This window comes from Centruroides vittatus, unplaced genomic scaffold (assembly GCF_030686945.1).
Source record: "Centruroides vittatus isolate TY-2023 unplaced genomic scaffold, ASM3068694v2 contig_905, whole genome shotgun sequence".
Taxonomy (NCBI): Eukaryota; Metazoa; Arthropoda; class Arachnida; order Scorpiones; family Buthidae; genus Centruroides; species Centruroides vittatus.
The window spans coordinates 520,077-541,597 of record NW_027122595.1 but is presented as its reverse complement, the minus strand read 5'-3'; the positions used below and the strand labels follow the sequence as shown (position 1 = coordinate 541,597).

The window sequence follows — 21,521 nt, the reverse complement described above, 5'->3', positions numbered from 1 at the left end:
ATTGGTCTCAAAATGAAAACAAAATTATACATAATGTTACATTTTCCAAAGGCCCTGTCTACGGGTAAATAAGTGAGACTCTGCACTGGATATGTAATCTCGAAAATTACATTATATAATATATAATCTTAAAGTTTACTTAGCATTACTAATGTGTAATTTTTGTTCTGTGCACTGCACCCATCACAAAACAAATTTTCTTGATTTTTGGATTTTAAGAAAATTTCTACAAAATAAGGATGACACCTCTTTCTAGCATATTGACTAAATACTTTTTGAACTTCTTCAGAAAATGTGGCCATTATTAAAAATTAAGAAAACAATCAAACACAATAGCACTTGCACTTCAGAAAGCAGTTGTTACTGTGAAATAGTCACATGACCAATATACACTTTGTAATGGGCTGTTATGGAAATGTGACAGTTTGGAAATAAAAACAAAACGAAAAATGTCATATTTGAAAAGAGAACCAATTTTTTTATACATTTTTCAACAGAAAAAAAACCTGTTTCAGGAGAAAAAAGTATTGTAGCACTATAGAGAAGCATATTATCAGTGTGTTTGTACTATGAACTAAAAATGGAGATATGTCACTTTGGAAATAAGCTCTTCAATTTTATGCAGGCGTCTTGTAAATTCTTCTAGGATCCTGGAGTTACTCATTGTTTGGTCACTCTTTGGTCTTTTTGCTACATCACAAACAGTTTGAGCAATTCTGAAATATTTCATAACATTTTCTTTGATAAATCAACTTTTGGGACACTTTTGTGTTTGTTTGTGTGATTGGATATAAGTATTTATTTGAAGAGAAATGGCTTGTACAATAATTTCTAATTTTAAATGATTTTTTTTCTTTTCTAGTCCTCGATATGGTGGCAGTGGTGGTGCTGGAGGAGGAAGTGGAGGTGGAGGTTACAGAGGAAGGTCTCCTTCCCCATATTACAGTCGTAGTCGAAGATATTCCAGGTCCCGCTCCCGCTCCTATTCACCCCGTAAGTACGGCTACTACTGAGGGCAAAAGGAGTAATTGATGTTCTACAGTGCTTCATTTGTGGTACAATGTGTAACACTTAAAGACAAGATTTTATTTGTAATCATCACTTGATGTCACTAAAGAGAAAAAGTAGCAAAATTCATTCACTTTGTAATTTAATAGGTATACTTTTCACGTCGTCTTCAATATGTGTATTACACTAAATCAGATTTTACTGTATTGTAACAAAATTTATTATTCCCGACACGAATCTGTCGTCAGTTCATAACGTACACTATTCATTGCATATAAAATCGAGGGAAACATTTTCATTAAAAATTTAGATAATTATTGGATTGTGACCATTTTTTTTTGTTTCCTACTACCTTGTACTTTCTCTCTTACCCTTGTCTGTTCATCATTTTCAAATAAAGTTGTTGACAATCCATTAACCGTGTTTTTGTTTGGATTTTAAGGGTCACAAGACAGAAAAATAAGAGGATGAAGAGTTGAAGAGTATTTATCCTCATATTGGTGAAGATAGAAAATGTAAATTAGAATATAAATGAAACCATATAAGTAATTGAAGAAACAAGTTAGGCGTTTGAAGCATTCAAATACAGAAGCAAATAGAAGAGCACAGGGAAAATTTAATAGCTGACAATCAAGACTTAGAGAAAAAAGAAAAGTCAAATTAAGTGAATTGGTGAAGAAAGAAGTATACAACTAAAGAAGCAGAGAAAACATTTGATGTTTGTTTTTAGGTAAGCAAACATCAGTGTCGGGAAGATTTTTCTTTGCCCGACGTAAATAACTTCTTCCCCAACCGTTGGTCAAAATTTTAAGATTTCCAATAGAACAAAATTTTAGAGGGTTACCAAGTTGAAAATTGAACATTTTCAGTTAAACTGAAAATGAAGAATTTTCAATTTTATTTAGAAATTTAAAAGTTAAATTTCTCTCTCCCAGGAAATTAGTAATTTTTAGTTTAATGTAAATTTATTTAAGGCAATTTAGAATAATGGGGTTAAAATAGCAATAAATTAGTAACAGTGGTGTGCAATTTGAAAAATATTGGCATGGATCTAAGTCAGCATTGTTAGTTAAGCTCTTTAAATGCATTTTGCAATAGATTATTAGTTTAAAAGTTTAAAGCATAGCCTATATATGTAATAGGTATATAGAGCGTATATATATGTGTATATAGTTTTTTATTTAAAAGGTGCGATTTCATTGAAAGCATACTTGGTGCAGCTGATTTCAAGTTATAAAATTTTAGCTTTTCAGAACTGAGAACCAAAGGTGAGTATTAACGGTCCCACTGGAAATTAAAGAAGTTAAATCTGTAGTAAAGTAAGTATAGAAGGATAACGGTAAGTAGTTTTGAAAGACATTTTATTTTAAAATAAAATGGTATTCAGTGAGAGTCATTGTATTTAAGTAAATCTCATTGTCTAATTTACAATAGGGAGAAGAGAAGGGTAATTATATATGCCCTGAAAGTATGTATTGAAAAGCTGGAGGAAAAAAAGAAGTAAAAACTGTATGGTTGATTTGTTAAAAAGATAAAAAGCTAAATAAAACCTAATTAAACATATTACTGTTTTATTACTCGTACGTAAAACAAAAACATTTGGCTCAAATGAATGCCATTTCCATTTATCACTCAGTTTTTGATAATGTTTAATCACAATACAGCACTTTCTATTCCTTATTTGAAATTTGTTTAACAGATCATTGTAAATTGACAATTTTTGAAAGTTTATAGGACTATTTTTTTTAGAGTAAAGTATACAAAAAATGGAATTTTAATATTTCGTCGATTTGATTAAATTTACATTTAGACATTATTTTGGTTTTTAAAAATTTATGTTTATATATATATATATATATAAACATAACTTTTCATTGTTTAACGATCGTTATTTTATAGAAATGTTAAACAAATGGATTTTGCATAGTTAAAGGCTGTCCAGCATTTTGCAAAAAATTTCTATTTTCTTACTTTCCTAAAATAAATATATTAGTTTATCAATATCTTAATATAAAATATGTTAGCCAATTACGTTAACTCTTCCGATTACGCTTCAAAAAGACCTGATCAAAAAGATAGGAAAAGAAAAATTTTAAATTTTCGGAGGAGAAAGGGGTAAATTGCGCATTGACGTTTTTAAGTTCATAGTGTCAAATGCTTTTAATTAATTAGCAAACTAAAAGCATTTCGTATAAATTCAACATGAATTTACAATACTGTAAAATGAAAATGAGTTTACTAGTGCATTTGTTAATTTTGATTATAGCCCTATATAGATTTTAATTTTATGCAAGTAAATTGAAGCTCTCATTTAGCTGAACATTTTTAATGTATGTAGTGACAAAGGTAAGTTACAAAGTTTTTCGTATGTTAAATATGGAGATTAAAAATCAATGCTTTCGTCAGCATTACAAACCATTAAAATATTAGAGGGGTTGAGGCGCAAGTACAAACGTTAAACTTGTACGGCAAGCAGAAGTACACGTTCTAAGTCCTAGTAAAAGACGTTGCGGCGCTCGTTCACAAGAACATGCATTGGCTTGTGGGAAATTTGTTGAAAAAATGGCGAATACATTTAACGTCGAGGTTACCAGCGAAGGTAAATAAACAAAAAGTAAAAACTTTAAAAGTATAGGATGCTTAATAACACTAAATAATTGTTTTTAATTAGCGTTGTCTCCTCTACCGTACGATAGGACTACCTCATTTTTGTCGAGGGAAATAGTGGCTGATGTAAATTCGGAAGCAGCTCGGAAAATTATTTTTAGAAAATTTACAACTTATTACGCTGTTGATGATAGAAGATGCTGTAAAAGAACAAACCTACTCCTACAGAATTATAATCTATTATGAACAAAGATATATTAATTCTATAAGCACTTCGCATCATTAGCTAAAAAATGAATAATTTCTGGATTAAAATGTCTGTTTCGTTACATTATTATTCGTAAATACTTAAATAATCATTATTTCAATAAAATTCATAATTTTAACCCAAAACGAAAAAAGTGAAGTTTAAGCCGATCGTCTACTCGCCATTCTAGACGTAGCAAACGCCATTATCGACCGCATAGAATCGCCAGATGGCGGCGCTCGTCCGTCCGCCGTTCACGTTTTGGCTGAATACATGTGCCTCAGCCCCTCTATTGTAATTGCTATAACGGTATACAGGGTGGGCCAACGAAAACGAAACAGCAGAGTGTTCGTGTTCGTCGAAGCAAATCGCTCAGACAGGTCAATTTTATTCTCGAGGGGACATCTTTTGCAATAAAGTTTTTGCGATTCTGAATACAACAGAAAAATTTTAAAAACTCATTTATTTTGTATTAACTAAACAAACATTTATTTCGAAAAAAACTGTTTGTTTAGTTAATATTCAGAATCGCAAAAACTTTATTGCATAAGATGTCCCCTCGAGAATAAAATCGACCTGTCCAAGCGATTTGCTTGGACGAACACGAACACTGCCGTTTCGTTTTCGTTGGCCCACCCTGTGTATTATTTACATTCAAGTAAAAATAACTTCAGAAAATGTTTCCTGAAACAGTGTTTTTATTTTCCTGGCTGTTAGTGATGGTCAAATTTTAGACCTTCAGTTTTAGAACGCATCTGGCGTTTTGACACGAGCACATAAATGTAAGGAAAAGTATGTCAGCGCCTATTTTGCATTATACAGTCGAGTCCGCATAAGTCGACACCATCGGATAAGTAGTCATTTTCTGTGGTCCCGGCCGACTTACGTAGGCATTAATGTTAAAAAACTCCGGTTTACTCGACACCGTTTAACTCGTCACCACTGGATAAGTCGACATACTTTTGCTGTCGCGCACTCCGATAAGTCGTCACCCCCTCCTGAAAAAATGAATTCACTCTGCACGTGTGGTGCGAACTCATTTTTTTCAGGAGGGGGAGGATTTATTTATTAATACACAATATATTTAATAATATAATATATGTATACATATTAATAAAAATGTCTTAACATTTTATGTATAAAATAATAACAGATAAACAAAAAGAAAAGATAAAAACTACTACAACGTCACACCAGAATCAATTTTGCATTTTCTCACACTAGAGGCATTAAGAATCCTTAGACGTTCCTTGCCAACAACTGACAATTGCGAAGATGTTTTCAAGGCGTTCGTGATTGTTGAAAAAGAAAGTCGAGACGGTTAAGTGCTCAAAAGAAACACTAAACGAATTTTTCAGTTTTTCATCTACAGAGTAATTGTAAATAGAGGACACAGTGTAGCACTACTGTATTTTCCTAACTGTAGTTTTGTGGGTTTTTTCAACTTTGCTTTAGTCGTCACATCGGATAACTCGACACATTTTCACTTCCCCTTGGGGTGTCGACTTATACGGAGTCGACTGTATATCGGAACTGGTGAAGAAACATTTTGAAACTACAGGATTAAGACGCTTTTTATTACAATATAAAATTTTTAAAGAAATCTCAGATGGTGCGACGCGATTTAGCCGATACCGACGCTTTAGATGTGACGTCAGAGTCGACTTTTCCTTAGTTATTACAGGAAACGTTTATTGGTTATTTAGAATCTCTACAAACTGGCGACGATTTTGTTGTTAGCTTCGGATGCTTCCACTTGTCAATTCGGCAGAAATTTAATAAATGAAATCGAGGAATTGATAGAGAATGGATTCGCCGTCGTGATATGTACAGTACTGTATGTACTGTACATAACTTATAATTTCAATAAAATCAACAAAATTCGTATTTTTACATCTATGAAAATACAACAGCTTTGTTTCGTAATCCCAGCGTAGCGAAGACATGGCTGAAACGACAAAGATCATAGCATAAACATTCTAGAATTGTAGCCTACAGCGCATATTCCTTTCTTGCAAGCTTAATTTTGAGGGTAGGGACGAGTTTTATTAAAAAAAATTGTAAATGCTAATAACGAATAAAATCGTAATTTAGTCCGACCCTGGGAGATAATTGGTGTCGTATCACACGACACCAATTATCTCCCCACTACCTCGACCTTTAGCTACCAAAATTTAATAGTATCAATCCCCCTAATAAACAAACCTCCCTGCAAAATTTGAGACATTCTCGACAAAAAAAGCACGAGTTATTAAACTTCAAGCAAGTGTGGATTGAACAAAGTCCACGACTTTTTCACTCCACACTAACATCAATATATACAGGAAAAACTCCCGAATTGTTTGCATTTCTCCACGTTTCAGGGTGTCCTGAGTCCAAAAATGTAAAAATCTTGGAGGGTGGGTCATTTTTTTGACCGATCGCCATATTTTCCCTGTAATATATAACAGCCGGAAAAGTAAAATTGACAAATAGGAAAGTTAACACTAAAATGAATTAGTAAAAACCACCAAAAAGCCCGAAGAGGGACGAAACAGTCCGAAATGAGTTTCCTTTTTTCTTTTTGTAAAATAATCTACGTTACCGATTAAGTGTTCCTGTTCCTGTATGATAAGTTCATAGTAATTTTGTGCTTGCTTCCCAAGTATAAAATTATTCCGGTTTAAAAACAAACTTGAAATTTAAACAATTTCGAAAATGAATTTTCAAAGAATACGAAATAGTATATAAATCCATGTAATTTACAGTTTTTTTTAATGTAAAAGTTGCATTGATTTGAAAAAGTTCATTCATAGAAAGACTAACCAGCGATCTGGTGATTATCACTCAAGCACATTGACAATCTTCACTGAAAATTCCGCAAAGCATACTTATAAATCGCTCGAAATTTTTCTTTTTCAACTTCGATTTTTTGAAAACGTTTGAGAAGTGCGCTTTGTCCCTTCGTTCAATAAAGGTTCGAATATCAGGTTTATCCACACGAACAATAATAATCAAAAATGTGATGATAACTTCGTGACCTCCTTTTGTTAGTGTTTTTTAAACTTAAATATTTCTCATTCATCAAGAAAATTACTCCTCGGGATTTTGTTATTTAAATTTTATATAATAATACAATTGAATATTATACTACTATATAAAATTCTTGGTTTCCTTAACCTCTTGTTAGAATCCCAAGAAAGTCAAGCAAGAGCCCTTGCAAGCTTTTTACCCAAGATACAGGATGTGGACCATGTGACGGATGAGGAAGAGCAGACTGATCTGGGATATCCTGGATGCTCATAGTTTTGTTTTTGCTTGTCACCACTATGATGAACAATTGTCTCTATACGCTCATTTTTCGAATAAATTTCGCTTGAATTCTTTTCAGATGCCATAACATTGAATCACACTTCTACGTTCCTCCAGCGTGCAAATTGATAGAACACTAGTTTTCGATTTCTTCATGTGTATAGATATATAATAGGTACTGTACGTTGGCTTCGTTAACTGATATGAAATAATGAGTGGAAACAGTCTTATAGAAAAACAAAATGATACAGTTGAAAAAGTCATTTATAAAACCGAACGCAAACTCTTCTCTGTTGCAGTAAGTTGATTTTATTTTTACAAGCATGAAGAATTCAGCTGTTTGTGATGCTATTTTTTATTTTATTTTATTATCAATTGATCCACTATCTTCAACAAAAATAAAGGAACTTATTAAAGATATTACATGTTTTCATCTGATACACTTACAACAAAGACCTGATATTCAATCCATCTGACTTTCACGTCTCAGTTGAACAATATTTAGCAGATTTACGAACAATGCTATATTTTGGGCTCAAGTTAAGCTTATTTTGGATAGGCTCAATTACCTTGAATGGGCTGTAAAGGTTAGTTCACAATAGCAAAATAAATTTTTATCGTAGTGACATTAAACTAGTTCCTGAAATAAATAAATATTTAAAAAAATTCAACAACGAGTTGGTTAACTTTCCTGGCAACATTAAAACTGCGTATGACACCATCTGTTAGATATTTTATTAAACTTTTTCTACTTTTTAATTATAAAATAACAAGAAGCTTCATTTTGAGAGTACAATAGAGCGTCGTTTATCCGAATCAATTGGGGACGGGTTGTTCGGATAACCGATTGTGTACGAAAAAATATATTAACCTGTCCGATGTTGAAAAATTTCTGCGTTGCGTGTCGCTTCGTGTTGAACTTTCGTCGATTTAAAGCCTAACAAAAATTTTTATAATAATAATTAAGGCTATTGTATCGTTAAAAATTATTTTTTATTTTGTACAAACAAAATAACTATATTGAAAAATATAAAAACAAAAAAATTATACTTTAGAAGTTAATCTAGTATCAAAAACGTTCGATTCAGCACAACACAGCCCGACTGGAATGCTTTCGGATAACCAGTTTTCGGATAACGACGCTCTACTGTAGTTAGTTTTATACAAAATTGTAAATGCTAGTAAAATGTAAAAACGTCATTAAGTCCGACCCTACTCGAGATATAGCACACGATCCCCGTTATCTCTCCACTCCCTCAGCCTTTAATCACCAAAATTTAATAACATCAATCCCCCTACTAAACAAACCTACTTGCAAAATTTAAAAAATTTTCGACAAAAAGCATAGGCATTATTAAACTTTAAAGTGAGTGAACAAAATCGTGCCCTCTACACTCCTAACATCAGTACAATACAGAAAAAACTCCTGAATTTTTTTTTTTTTTGCATTTTTCGACTTTTCAAGGTCTAAAGCTCAAAATGTAAACATCTTGGGGGTTATTTTTGATCGATCACCACTCTTTCCCTCTGTTATATATACACCTAACAAAGCTCGGAAAGTAAAAATATCAGAGAAATGAAGCTAATTTCCTTCAGACAAGTAGGTGGATACAAGATCAATAATTTAATTTATTACCAAATCCTATACTTTTACTATTGACTACTACAATTACGGTCAAATGATAATCACTGTTAGATTTACAGTCGTGCAACGCAAAGATCATTATATTGTGTACCTGTGTATAATTTCATAATTTTGAAGCCATTCAAAAAAAAAGTTTAAAATATTATGACTGATTTCATCCGATAATAGTTATTATATAATATCATTTTCCTCGCTGCCCTACTTCACATCTACTTCACAATTAATATAATTGTCATAGAATATGTTTTTTCGATCAATTCAACTCGGGTCAGTTGCCGATTCAGGTGCACGTTCCTATTTAACTAAGCCTGTAGCTTTGAAGAAAGTAAGCCACTGAACACTTTCTGAGAGCTTCTAATGCGCATCTTTTTTCATTATCAACTCAGACACTTTTTTATTGAAAACTTATTCCGAAACATTTACATCTTTAAAGGGAGCGAAAGCGCTACGATTTTCTTAAAAATTTAGAAATTTACTTCGGATCCTACGTTTACACGCGATAAAAATTGCGAAGAACAGACTATATTGGACCGAAAAAAATGTATTCAGTTTTCAATTGTAGTCGACGAAAATCTGAATCAGTTGAGAATTGACAAATCACAGTCAGAACGTTTTATGTCCGTATGTAACAAGATGTCTGTTCCCATATTTTAGCAGGAGCGAGTCGGCGTATGAGAGAAATTGCAAACAAACAATTTGGAATTTTTCTTAGACACAACTCTAAATTTTATGGAGGTTTGTTTATATGAATAATAAAATTTGTGTTGACGAGATAATCTTCATATTTAAAGTCAAGAATACAGCAATCCTTGACATGATATATTTACTTAGTAGTGTTCAGTAAACTTTTAGAAACATTTACTATGTTAAAACAAAATAAATAAAATTGGCAGTTTAGAATTAGTTTAGAACAACTTCAAGAATTAGAAAACCGGAACTGTTTTCTCACGAGACAGTTCCGATTTTCCAATTTCTTCTCATGAAAAGATATTGAAAAAGTTTCTCACGCAAAAAAGAATAAGTTAATAAGTAGAATCGAATACATTTCCAAGATGATGATTTTTCATTACCCACATAGAGGTACTGTACATAAATAACTGAAGTGCAATTATACACGAACAAATTCTTTATTAGTGATTATTGAACAGGTTAAAATGAATCATTCTAATATTAAGTTTGATTTTATGAAATATATTTGTTCATGTGTAATCCACGTGAAAAACTCTTTGTAAATGGATTTATCTGATTGATTGGTATGTGATTCTGATGGCAAAAGATTTCTTAAAATTTTGAATTGAATAAATATATTGAGAATGTGAAGTTGAAAATTCAAAAATCAATTTGTTTGCATGAAAAAACTTAAAGACGTGCGTACGTACGGTATACAAGTACCTACACAAGCGCATATAGCATATCTTACGTGACAAAATTTTCAATTTTACAGCTTTTCCAAAAATAAATTCGAGAATCCTATCTACACGAAATAAATTTGTTTAATTTCTTCTGCGGGGACAACTTCCAAAACAAGCCTGCATCGTATATTTCATGAATTATAAAAAGCATTCCCGAGATTCGTCTAACGACAATTAAATCACGATTAGTTACATGTTGAATCGCATGAAATTGTCTAGTTTTTAAAATTTATATTACTATTTTTAGATGCTATCACCAATAAAATTACGAATGAAATGCGTTTTATATTGTATATACAATTCTGTGTCGTATACGTTTTGTCAAACTGGTCCTTAAACCACTATGAAATCGACAGCATTCCAAATCAAGTACTTTACTGACCTGAATATTAGTAGTAGTAAAACTTTGTTTAGTTTACTTGCATTAAATTTAATGTATTTGTTTAAATTAACGATAACATTTTGTTTGTTTATGAATTACCTATATTATAATTTTTGTTATATTTGACAGGAAATCACATCTCCAAATAAAAAAATAGGTCACACCAGTCAAGGAAAGATTATAAATTATCAAGTCTGATCACGATTTTCCTAATTTTCATAACATTGAATAAAAAAAATTCTGATGTCAGCTCTAAACATTTCCGATGAAATATTTTTAATAAAATGTTTGTGGTCATTATCTCACGGCGGAATGACAAACATGACTGACATTGACATCACAACAAAGGGCAAAGGAAAACAATCAAGATGGCTTCCTTGCCGTGTAACATTCGTTGTTTATTATTATTTCCCCCTTCAAATTAATAGTCATTAGTCATTATAAAAACAACAGAAATATTTTTCTTTAATAACTTCTTAAGAATTAATCATAAATATTTAAAAAAATATTTTGTTTTAAAAAGTTGTAACGCCGTGGGATAAATTTTTGGCATGATCATTCATTTTAAAATTCAGATAAACTAAATTCTAAAAATTCTATCATCTGAATTTTAAAATGAATGATCATGCCAAAAATTTATCCTACGGCGTTACAACTTTGTAAAACAAAATATTTTTTTAAATATTTATGATTAATTCTTAAGAAGTTATTAAAGAAAAATATTTCTGTTGTTTTTATAATGACTAATGACTATTAATTTGAAGGGGGAAATAATAATAAACAACGAATGTTACACGGCAAGAAAGCCATCTTGATTGTTTTCCTTTACCCTTTGTTGTGATGTCAAGTCCCTCATTAATATAGTTATATTAACTAATTAACTAATATGCATATTTTTTCCTAAAATATAGTTAAGTTAGATTGTGTTGATAATAAAAATTTAAGATTTTAATTCAACGTACATATTTATGAAATTGATACTACTATATTTCGTAAATGTACAATAAAATCACGACGTTTGTTAAAATACCGATGACAAATCATTGATTACAGATCAAAGCTCCAGGTGTTTGCTACAATATTAATAGGATGTTAACGATTTTAAAATACCGAAAATAACATAAATGAAAATGTTGTAAACTTACATTAAACGTGCGTATTCGATGCTTACAGCAGCATAATTAAAACAAGCAGTATACGTAATAAAAGACTGTTAAAACAATAAAATAATTCACTGTACATTTAGGAATTGCTGCCATTTTCCCCCTTATTTATTTATACACTACCCCTCTCCCCGGGAGTGTATAAATAAAAAAGGGAAAAATGACGGCACAAAAAGTACAGTAACAAGACGGTTTTTTTAATTAATAAAGAAGCATTCAATATATTTCATTTGTTCAAAAGAAAAAAAAAACAAATTTGTAAAAAGGACTCTGTTCTAAATTCGGGCGCAATACAAGATCCCTTCGGCCTTGCTGGCTACATAGCTTAAAGCAGTGGTTTCTAAGCTTTCTGTACCTCCGTCTTCTCTTTTTCAGAAAAAAAATTGTTGTTGCCCCTCAATTTTCGTAACAATCTAATTTCATAAATACTTTACTTATTGTTTTGTAGGCCATTAAATAAATTATATACCTTATTAAATACAGGGGACTTGTCTTTAGTCCAGACGTTTCGGCAAGAGTGTGGATGGATTTTTAGCATTAGTACCCGAGTCGTTCGGACGAGGGATATGAATTAGTCATAACCGTTTTGCTGATTCATTTTTTTGACATCGATTTGACTTTTTTTGTTTGTATTAAAAATGATAATTAGGTAAATGCTGCGCGCTCCCTTGCAATAGCCTCGTGCCCCATTAGGGGATGCACCCCGAAGATTGGAAAACACTAGTTTAAGGGTTCCTGAAGAAAAAACTCAATCCAAAAAACAACTAGAATGTTTGGATCATAAAGTTACAAATTCTAATATTTCTTATCAGCGCCGTAGCTAGCTTTTCACGCGTCCTGTGCAAGATTTAAGTTTTTGCTCCCCTTTCTTCGAAAAAATATTAAAAAACAAATACGTATAAATGGGTCGCTTATTTTTAAACTTTAACCAAGAAAACTTACGGAATCAGATCCCATAATAACAAAATTTAAAATTTAAAAATAAACACTTGATACTGATCAGTTTTTGATACCCATTCCAGAACCTCTTTTGTCCTGGGCCCTGTGCTTGGTCACCTCTCTAGTTACGGCACTGCTTCCTGTAATATCGTAAAACTGCACAGAAACAATATTGATATTTAAATTATCTAGGCAATTTTTTAGAGATTTACGTTAGATATAGGTATTAATCTTTTGATTAATATCTGTGATCATCTACTCTTTTTGCAAATGTGTTCCATTAAAGCGCAACAAATGAAGTTCTCATAATCCTTGCAACGATGGATTACTTATTGCAATGCTTCCTGTAATAGTACAATCCTTCCGAAAATTCATGAAATCTGTCTAATAATTTTGTAATTTATGAGCCATTTAAGAAAATTTTGAAAAGAGTAAACCATTTCTTGTAAAGTTAGCGATACTTTCAACACTCCTTCGACGCACTGTAAAATAAGAATACGATTTGGAAATATTCTATGGACGAATCAGATGCGAGCCAGGGGCCTATTATAAAAGTACGTTATGCAAAATATTATCGCTATCATCATTAAAAAATTATTAATTTTTTAAAATCAGTTTTGTTAAGCGGTTTTGTTTTGAATTCTTCAAGTTTTTAAATGGAAGTAATAACTCGGTTTCATTACAATTTATATCAAAGTTCATGCCCTATCTTCAGATTCAGGCACTCGGTGGCCATTCTATCAAATACTATATAATTTGTCGTCATCAATTTTGAAAAGGGGTCGCGACACTTATCGTGATTTATACATAAGATATTTATCACAGATTTTATATTAGATACGACATAAGTAGAGTGTTGTGATAATCCAATAACCAGTTCCAATAATCAGCTTGGAAAAGTAGTCATAAAAAGTTATCTCGGAGGTATTAATACAGATCTGGAAAAAGATTTTTTTTATGAAATATATAAATAACTGACAGTTTGTGTACTGTATCTGTAATTTATATCTATCTTTATCTATAAATCATCAGAATAGACAATAAATTATTTTTTCTAAAGAAGAACAACAGCATTTGAAGCTGATGGCAATCACGCATTAAAGAAGAAGAAGGGGGGGGGAAAGATAAAGAAATTGAAAATTTTCTTAAAAATAGAGGTTGAGTCGAATTTAAAAGTCGTTTGACCTTATTACTTTATGCGCTTGACCTTGTCAAACCGGTTGGTTTTATTGACCTGTTAAAATGACCCGTATCATCGCGTGCTTGAGATGTAATTACTCCGCTTCTTCGTGTAGACATTGATATTATATACATCATCTTGCAGAAAATTTTGTCATATTTGTAATCACGAAAAACATTAATTAGTGACGTTTTTATTGCAACATACTGTAATAAACAACCAGTGAAGTTTTTCATCTAATTTTATGTATTTTTGAAAGTGATTTAAATGGTGTTTTTACACCACACAGTTAGTCTTATTTAGTAGTGATATATTTATATTACGTACATATTTTGAGGGCATAAGAGAACAATTAGATACGTAGGCCTGTATCCTGAAAATTCAAATTTCCATTAAAAGAAAACATCTATATATTGGATTTCGTTTCATTCATTTAAAAGCTTCATCAAAAAATTTTTAAAATATTGAAATTAAATAATTAAAAATAAAAATATGTATTATTCAAGTTGTTTTCAACTAAATTGAATATTTCTTTTTGCGTTAAATTTTGATGGAATATATACTTTAAGTACGATTTGAAAATAAAAGAATTAGTTATTAGTATGCGATATTTTAATTTATGTAATTTTTTATCAAAAAATAAAAAGTTATATCACCATATATTACTTACTAATGATAAAATAAACCTGCAACGAGTTATTCAACTTTCCCGGCAACATTTAAAATTTTCGTGATGCCATCTCTTATCATATTTTATTTTAAAAAACTTTTTATATTTTTAACTATTCTAAAATGGCAAAAAGCTTAATTTTGAGGGTAGGAATGGGTTTTGTAAATAAATTGTAAATGTTAATAACGAGTAAAATTGTAATTAAGTCCGACCCTACTGGAGGTAAACGCGACTCCCTTTATCTCCATAACCCCCCGAACTTTAATCGCCAAAATTTAATAACATCAATCCTCCTAATAAACAAACCTTCTTGCAAGGTTTCAGAAATTTTCGACAAAAAGCATAGGAGTTATTAAGCTTAAGGTGTCCTAAGTCCAAAAATGTAAAGATCTTGGGGAGGGTCATTTTTTTGATCGATCGCCATACTTTCCCTCTGTTATATATAACAGCCTGGAAAGTAAAAAATGCATTTTATATTGTATAAATTTGTCAAAAATAATAATAACCATTAAATGTAAAATTTATTTATATCAACGTCTGAAAATAATGCAATTCGTTATATTAAAAGTGTTATTTATCGATTTATAATACGCTAAAGTAATATTGGCAAGAGAAACAATTGATTTTTGTTTTTTTAATAGAATTTGTTTCTTCACTTCTTTTTTACATCTTCAAAGCTTTCTGAAGAGCTTCCTGTTTCAAAGTTTTCTATTCGTTTTCCTGTAAATTTTGTTTCTTCCTTTTCTATTTCTTGTCGAATACCTGTTGTTTAACTATTTTCTTCATTTCGAATATATTTTCTGTTTTCGATTGTTTCCAAAAAATTCTGTTTATCTGTTTCTTCCATCTCGTTAGTCCCGTTCTGTACTTCTGCTTTCTTTATTTTTTCGAACATATTTTGTTTTTCCATTTTTAAACTTGTTTCTTCGGTTACATTTCTTCCCTGCTCTTCCACTATTTTATCGAATACCTTTTGTTTATCTCTATTATCATAATTGTGGAGTTTGATTGAATGTTCTTTTCTTATTCCTCTTAATCGATCTTTCCTCAGTTGATATTTTGTTGCCATGATGACAACACCAGGACTTCTTAAATTGCGATCGGTCATAAAATACATCCCCAGAATCGCTGATATGATAAAAGGGATGGGAGAAAGATAATACCACAATCTATAATCTAAAATCTTTTTACTTGATTTTATCCAGCAAGTTCCGTTTCTGTTTAAATAATTTGTAAAAGTTTTAAAGAAAATGATACGCTTTTCTTATATAAATAAATAAATTTAAATATTTACCTCAAACAAATTCCACGTTTACCATTACACTCCGTACCCTCTGATTTTAGATATAATTGTTTCTTAGAATTGAAGATATTAAATGATTCTACTGTATCACAATTTCCAGAATGATTCTTACAACAGAAATGACATTCTTTTTCGATAGTTGAGCATTGACAAAGTTCTAAACCGTGATCTTCACAAACGTTGCTAATGCACAGCCCACGGCGACAGGTTTGAAAAGTGTTAAGACAGGGCGATCCATCTGGTTCCACAACTCCTGAACAGAAGGATGAGCTGCCGTCACAATAGCTGGTAGCATTGAAGCAGATAACATTACTGAAACATGTTTTGTTATACAAAATAAAGTGGCAGTTATTGTCGCAACATTGGCCTCTGACAGGGGCGCAAAGTGTTTTTGGTCTAAGAGAACATTCGGATGGAGAGCCTTTAGGGATGCAACAGTCTTTCGCGTTCTTACAAATTCCCGTCGAATAATTGCAATCGCATGTCTCTCCTTCTTCAATAATTTCATTCCCGCATGTCGCTTGTTTAACCCTGTTTAGACATTTATCTAGTAAAGAAAATTTAAAAAATAACTTTTTTAAAATTACTAATTAATTTTTAATGATTAAAATAAATAAAAACCTTTCTTTGTAATAATCTTTTGCATAGCATGTAGACAACAAATAGAAAAATTCCAATTATTTAGATGATGTCCAAACGGAACAGTTGGATACATTATAAAATTTCCATTGGATCGATTAATGTCTTCGGGACTACAAAATTCATCATTTAACGGATCGTCTTCACATCCGAATGCATGTCCCAATTGATGAAGTAAATTTAATGCAATTCGTGTTGCAGGGATTCTAAAATCTCTTTCTATGTATGAAACAAAAGCAATGTTACTACTCACTTCATGTTGTGAAGTAAGATCACAAATTCCTCCAATTCTATTGAATTTTTTTATCGCACAGTGAGATTTTATCCAAAAATCTCTGTAACAGAAGTGTATTAGCATACAATAAGGGTGTTTATATTGGGATATATGATTCATAAAACTATCGAAATCGTCTCTTTTAACATTCTGCAAAGGATATCCTTGTATATTTTCGCTTTCAAAAATGGTTATTTTCTCCACATTGAATTCGATTTCATTCGATTTTCCATCGTTGTTTAAGTCTGCTCTTCTGAATATCACGTGAGCCGTCATGGCGTAGAAAAGCATTTCTGCGATGATTCTCTCGTGATCTTTGTCCATAAATTCGAAATACGTATGATCTGCTAAGAGTTCTAAGGAACAACTTGGCCTGAAAATAACAATTATTAATAAAATCACAAATGTATATAATATGGAAACACTACATAGACAACCAGATATTGCTAATTCTATGTTAATTTCATTTTAAATCTTTTATCAACACGATTCGTGCAAATTTCAGGCAGCATTTGACGATTTTCAAAATGTTATCTGAAGACAAAACTAAAAAAAAAGGTAACTTTAATATAAATTTTCATTATATACTTGTGACTTAATTGAACATTACTTTTATTGTTCGATGGAAGAATACGTTCGCGATCAACCTTCATATTTTTTATGACGTGTAAATAACTAATGAAACCTAAGTTAAAAAATTTTAAGCATAAAACATAATCACAGCTTCACGCTACTTCAAACTCACAAAAAAAACTTTTTTAAATAAGTAAATAAGACCGAGATAAAAACAATTTTCCGATTTAAAAATAAATTTAATCATACGCATTTTTAAAAGTTTTTAATTATATTGTTTCATAATAAATGCATTTCAGGTACAGTACCTTTCACAATGCGCTAGCACAATACAGGAATACCTCTTATTTGATCTCTATTTTCTTTTGATTCTAATAGATCATAACCGGATGGCCGAGTGGCTAAGATGAGAACCTATCACTCTGGGGAAACCCGGAATCGAATCCGGAATTCTTATAAAAAAGGATATAATTTTAAAAAATATATATATTATGTTCACTTAATTACTGCGACAATGATATAGCGCGAAATAGACGCGACATTACGCCATTACTGAGACAGGTAGCACTTGACTGTGTGGAATCGAAAGTGTACCCTGTCAAAAGTCTGTAGTAAGTATATAAGTATTTAAATTTCCACATCTAACGACTCTTTTTTTTTCCATTTCTGAACGGCACTTTCTTAATTCTAATAAGTGCCCTCCAGTAACCGAGTGCATAAAACCACTGAACTCTGGTAGTTAGTTAGTCGTGGGTTCGGGCATGGCAAACGGCTGACTACGTGGAGTTTTCTTCACCTAAATAGGGTCCAGCTTCCCAGAAAAGTCTTCCTGCGTTGCATCCCACGGCAGATAGCTCACGTGTCCAAATAAACCAAACTAATTCTAACGAGCGATTATTTATTGTGACATCGTCACAATGTTCTTAATTCTTTTAGCGATGGTTTTGCCCCTGTACGTCATACTTTTCCTGTCAGCAATAGAATCGTGTCTGGCGGCTATTTTTTTTTTTTTTTAACTCTTTCTGCCCTGTGGGCACTAAGGGAGCCTCTTTTCTAGCAAGCCCATTGTGGGTTCGGCCAGGTGATAGGGACGGGACCCGACATATCCTTTCGGACCACCTCCCGAAAAATTCCTGGGAATTTTTCGAGCCGTCCGGATTCCATTTCGGGTCCCCCAGAGCGGTAGGCTGCCACTTTGACCGCTCGGCCATCTGGCCGTTTCTGTCAACTGTCTAACTCCGTTCAGGAGAAAATTTTGAATCGAAGTAACGTAACATCCATTTCAAGCCTGAAACTCCTATATAGTTAATCTTAGCTTCTTGCCTGTAAGCTTTCTACATCTGGTCCCGACTTTCATCTATCTAACCTCTTTCTCGAGATTAAGAAAGGACAGACAGACAACAGAGGAGGACAGTGGTAATTTATAAGTCTACAATTTTTTGAAATTGCAGCCTAATAATTTTTCTATAAACGCGATATTTACGAGAATATAATTCCCACATATTTTATACAATCTGTTGCAAAAATATAAACATTTTATTACAACATAAAAGCAATTATTCTCGCAGTTTTACAAGATTTTTTTTTATTTAAAAAAGCCATATGAAGTCTTTCGGACGTTAAGGTTAGCAACTGGATCACATGGAGAGCCATCATGTCTAACACTGTTCAGTTTTCAATTATTAACAGTAGATCAGTATTAATTAGTAGTGGTTGACTATTCTCTTTTCCGGAAGGAGGACACTTTTGCTACTTTTGGTCAAATTAACTTCAACCTTTATCTGCAACACTTCCTTCTTCCTATCGGACCCACCGGTATGGTGGCATTTGAATAGGAAAATTACACAATACGAGGTTACCAGTCTTCACAAAATATGATTTAAGTGGTTTTCGAGAGTGTCGATTTTAAAATATTTGGTCCACTTTTCGCAAGATATGATTCGTTGGCAGATCACCATCTGATATTCGGCTATGAATGAAACAGCTTTTAGTGCTAACATTTGAAAAAAATACTAAATTGTTTAGGATATCGTATTTTCAATTGCTGTTTACTTGATCAATGAAATTGTGTCGTTTCGTACCACGATAAACATGATAATGGTAGGCTAAATATCAAACTCTTTATATGGTTTTCAATTCATATCATAGTACTTGATTTATATAATTACTAAAAGGTTATCTTACAAAGTCATTCGGTATGATAAACCTTTACATAAGATAACGTAAAGGGTTTATCACACCGAATAACTAATCTAACATATTTTAAAAAAGTTTCTTCCTCTACTGTATCCAATTTAAAGAATTTTTTAAACGTTTTAAATTGGTCACTCGGTGTGATAAACCCTTACGTAAGATAATCTTTGTAGTTATATAAATCAAATTCTATAATATAATATAATAGAAGGGTTATAAGCACAAAATAATCTAATAATCTTAATGTTTGTATTTATTTTTTGCTCGGGCAATGCCGGGCTTACTTGCTAGTTGTAAATAAATTTAAGGGTTCTAATTATTAAATTTAATACGAAATGGTGACTTAATTACCTACATTTAATCTGAATTACGTAGCATTTGCGTAGCCTATTTGCCAAAACGTAACCCAATAAAATACACCAAATCATCTTACCACCTAATGTTTGCTGAGCAAAAATTTATTTATTACACCAATGTTTTCAACCTCTTTTTAGTATAGATCATCCTCAGGTTTTAGAATTCAATAATATTGATTTATAATTCAGACTTGGTTTCTGATATGAAAAATGGGATGTAAGTATAAATTGATAGAAGGTATCAACATATTATATTTAGGAGTGTTTATATTGTGATAAGTAAAACATAATCATAGAAATCATATCTTTTAATTCATTTAAAACGTATAACCTTTAAACATTTATATAATAAATACAACATAACTTGACAATTAATTTCAAATACCAAACGAACAACCAGATTCTTTATCGGTCTCTAAGGCAATTACTAAACAATTTGGCAGGCGGCAGGCCGCCATATCTTGTTAAATATAATAATTATTAATTAATTAATTGAATTTAATTTTATAATATTCTTAACCTTTAATCTGTAAAAATCTTTAATCCGGAAAATATTTAAAAAAAAATAGTATTCGAATCGGATTATACAATAGAAATATAACGTTATTAATTAATAAAGGTAAAAAACCTGAAGTTAATTAAAAATGTCTTTGAGAAATGGCGACTAGTAAAAGAAAATATACTTATAGAAAATAAATTATGAAGTATGATGCTGCACTGTTGCAAATAAAAAAATATATAATATGCCAAAACTTAATTAGCCTTAATTTATTACATACCCTTTCTTTGTAAGTTTTTTTCTTGAAACAGTCGAAATATCCTCTAGAGATTTAGTATATCTGTATATATTTAACTGGTAATTTTGAGCTAGTAATGATTCTTTATTTATTTTTTCACAGTTATATTTAATATCTCTAAATGATGAATTTATATATACTTGTTCACCTGTATAAATTATAGTTTTATTACTTTCTCCAAACTGTCTGTAATGGATAGCCGGTTCAATGAAATACACTTGTTCTTTGGTATCGATTCTTCCGATGAACATTTCACGGTGGATGTATCCAAAGACTGTTGATCCATCTTTATTTTTTCCTCTGTAAATGGAAGCTCTTTCTAAATTACTAAGACGCAACCTTAAAATCTTGTTTTTTCTGTAAATATAAATCTTTGCCGCCGAAGAGAAAGGCGAATTTTCTCGATGCAGTCTGAATTTGAAGGTTTTGTTGTAAGCATTAAATTGTATACGATAATAATTGACGTTATTCCTCGACAAACGAATTAGCCGAATATCAGAGAGGACTACTTTACGAAATGAATAAATTCCAGTTTGTGCCGAAACCGACTTTTCTAAGTTGAAATAAATCACTAAGTCAAGAGTAATTAAATAGTAAAGAAAAGACATTTTTGAATACATTCGAATTAATATTTCGAACGATTATGAAATAGAAAAATATTCATTTTAGAATTATAAAATTTATTTAAAATTCGGAAACGAGTCTTTTATTTTATTTTATTTTTTAGAAACAATTGTCTGCAACTTTTACTTTTTCATTATTAAAGATTAAATAAAAAATTATGCTCTCCGTCATGTCTGACGGAGAGCATAATTTTAGTGGTGGAAGCTACACACGTATAA

At 31.3% G+C, this 21,521-nt stretch overlaps 3 protein-coding genes across 4 annotated transcripts in view; 2 read left to right on the top strand and 1 right to left on the bottom strand.

Annotated features, from left to right (window-relative positions):
• Window positions 1-2,571, top strand: part of tra2 (transformer 2) — a 56,333-nt gene extending 53,762 nt beyond the window's left edge. The window contains exons 8-10 of one of the 2 annotated variants that reach the window (XR_010882159.1): window positions 863-993; window positions 1,451-1,738; window positions 2,254-2,571. Coding sequence is in view for 1 of the 2 variants with exons in the window: in XM_067281105.1 (XP_067137206.1) it covers window positions 863-993; window positions 1,451-1,479 (160 nt within the window). In the remaining variant the exon portion in view is untranslated. Of the gene's footprint in view, window positions 1-862; window positions 994-1,450 lie in introns of both variants that reach the window. The other variant, XM_067281105.1, reaches the window with a different exon arrangement.
• LOC136984167 (PAT complex subunit CCDC47) overlaps window positions 1-21,521 on the top strand; it is a 212,828-nt gene that overhangs the window by 42,562 nt on the left and 148,745 nt on the right. The gene's annotated exons all lie outside the window — the stretch shown is intronic.
• On the bottom strand, window positions 15,188-21,300 carry LOC136984156 (disintegrin and metalloproteinase domain-containing protein 10-like). The gene is made up of 4 exons (XM_067281084.1): window positions 20,662-21,300; window positions 16,469-17,133; window positions 15,839-16,394; window positions 15,188-15,761 (listed from the first exon to the last, which is right to left on the bottom strand). Exons 1-4 carry the CDS (start codon window positions 21,297-21,299, stop codon window positions 15,314-15,316), a joined length of 2,307 nt encoding a protein of 768 aa, XP_067137185.1. The 5' UTR covers window position 21,300; the 3' UTR covers window positions 15,188-15,313.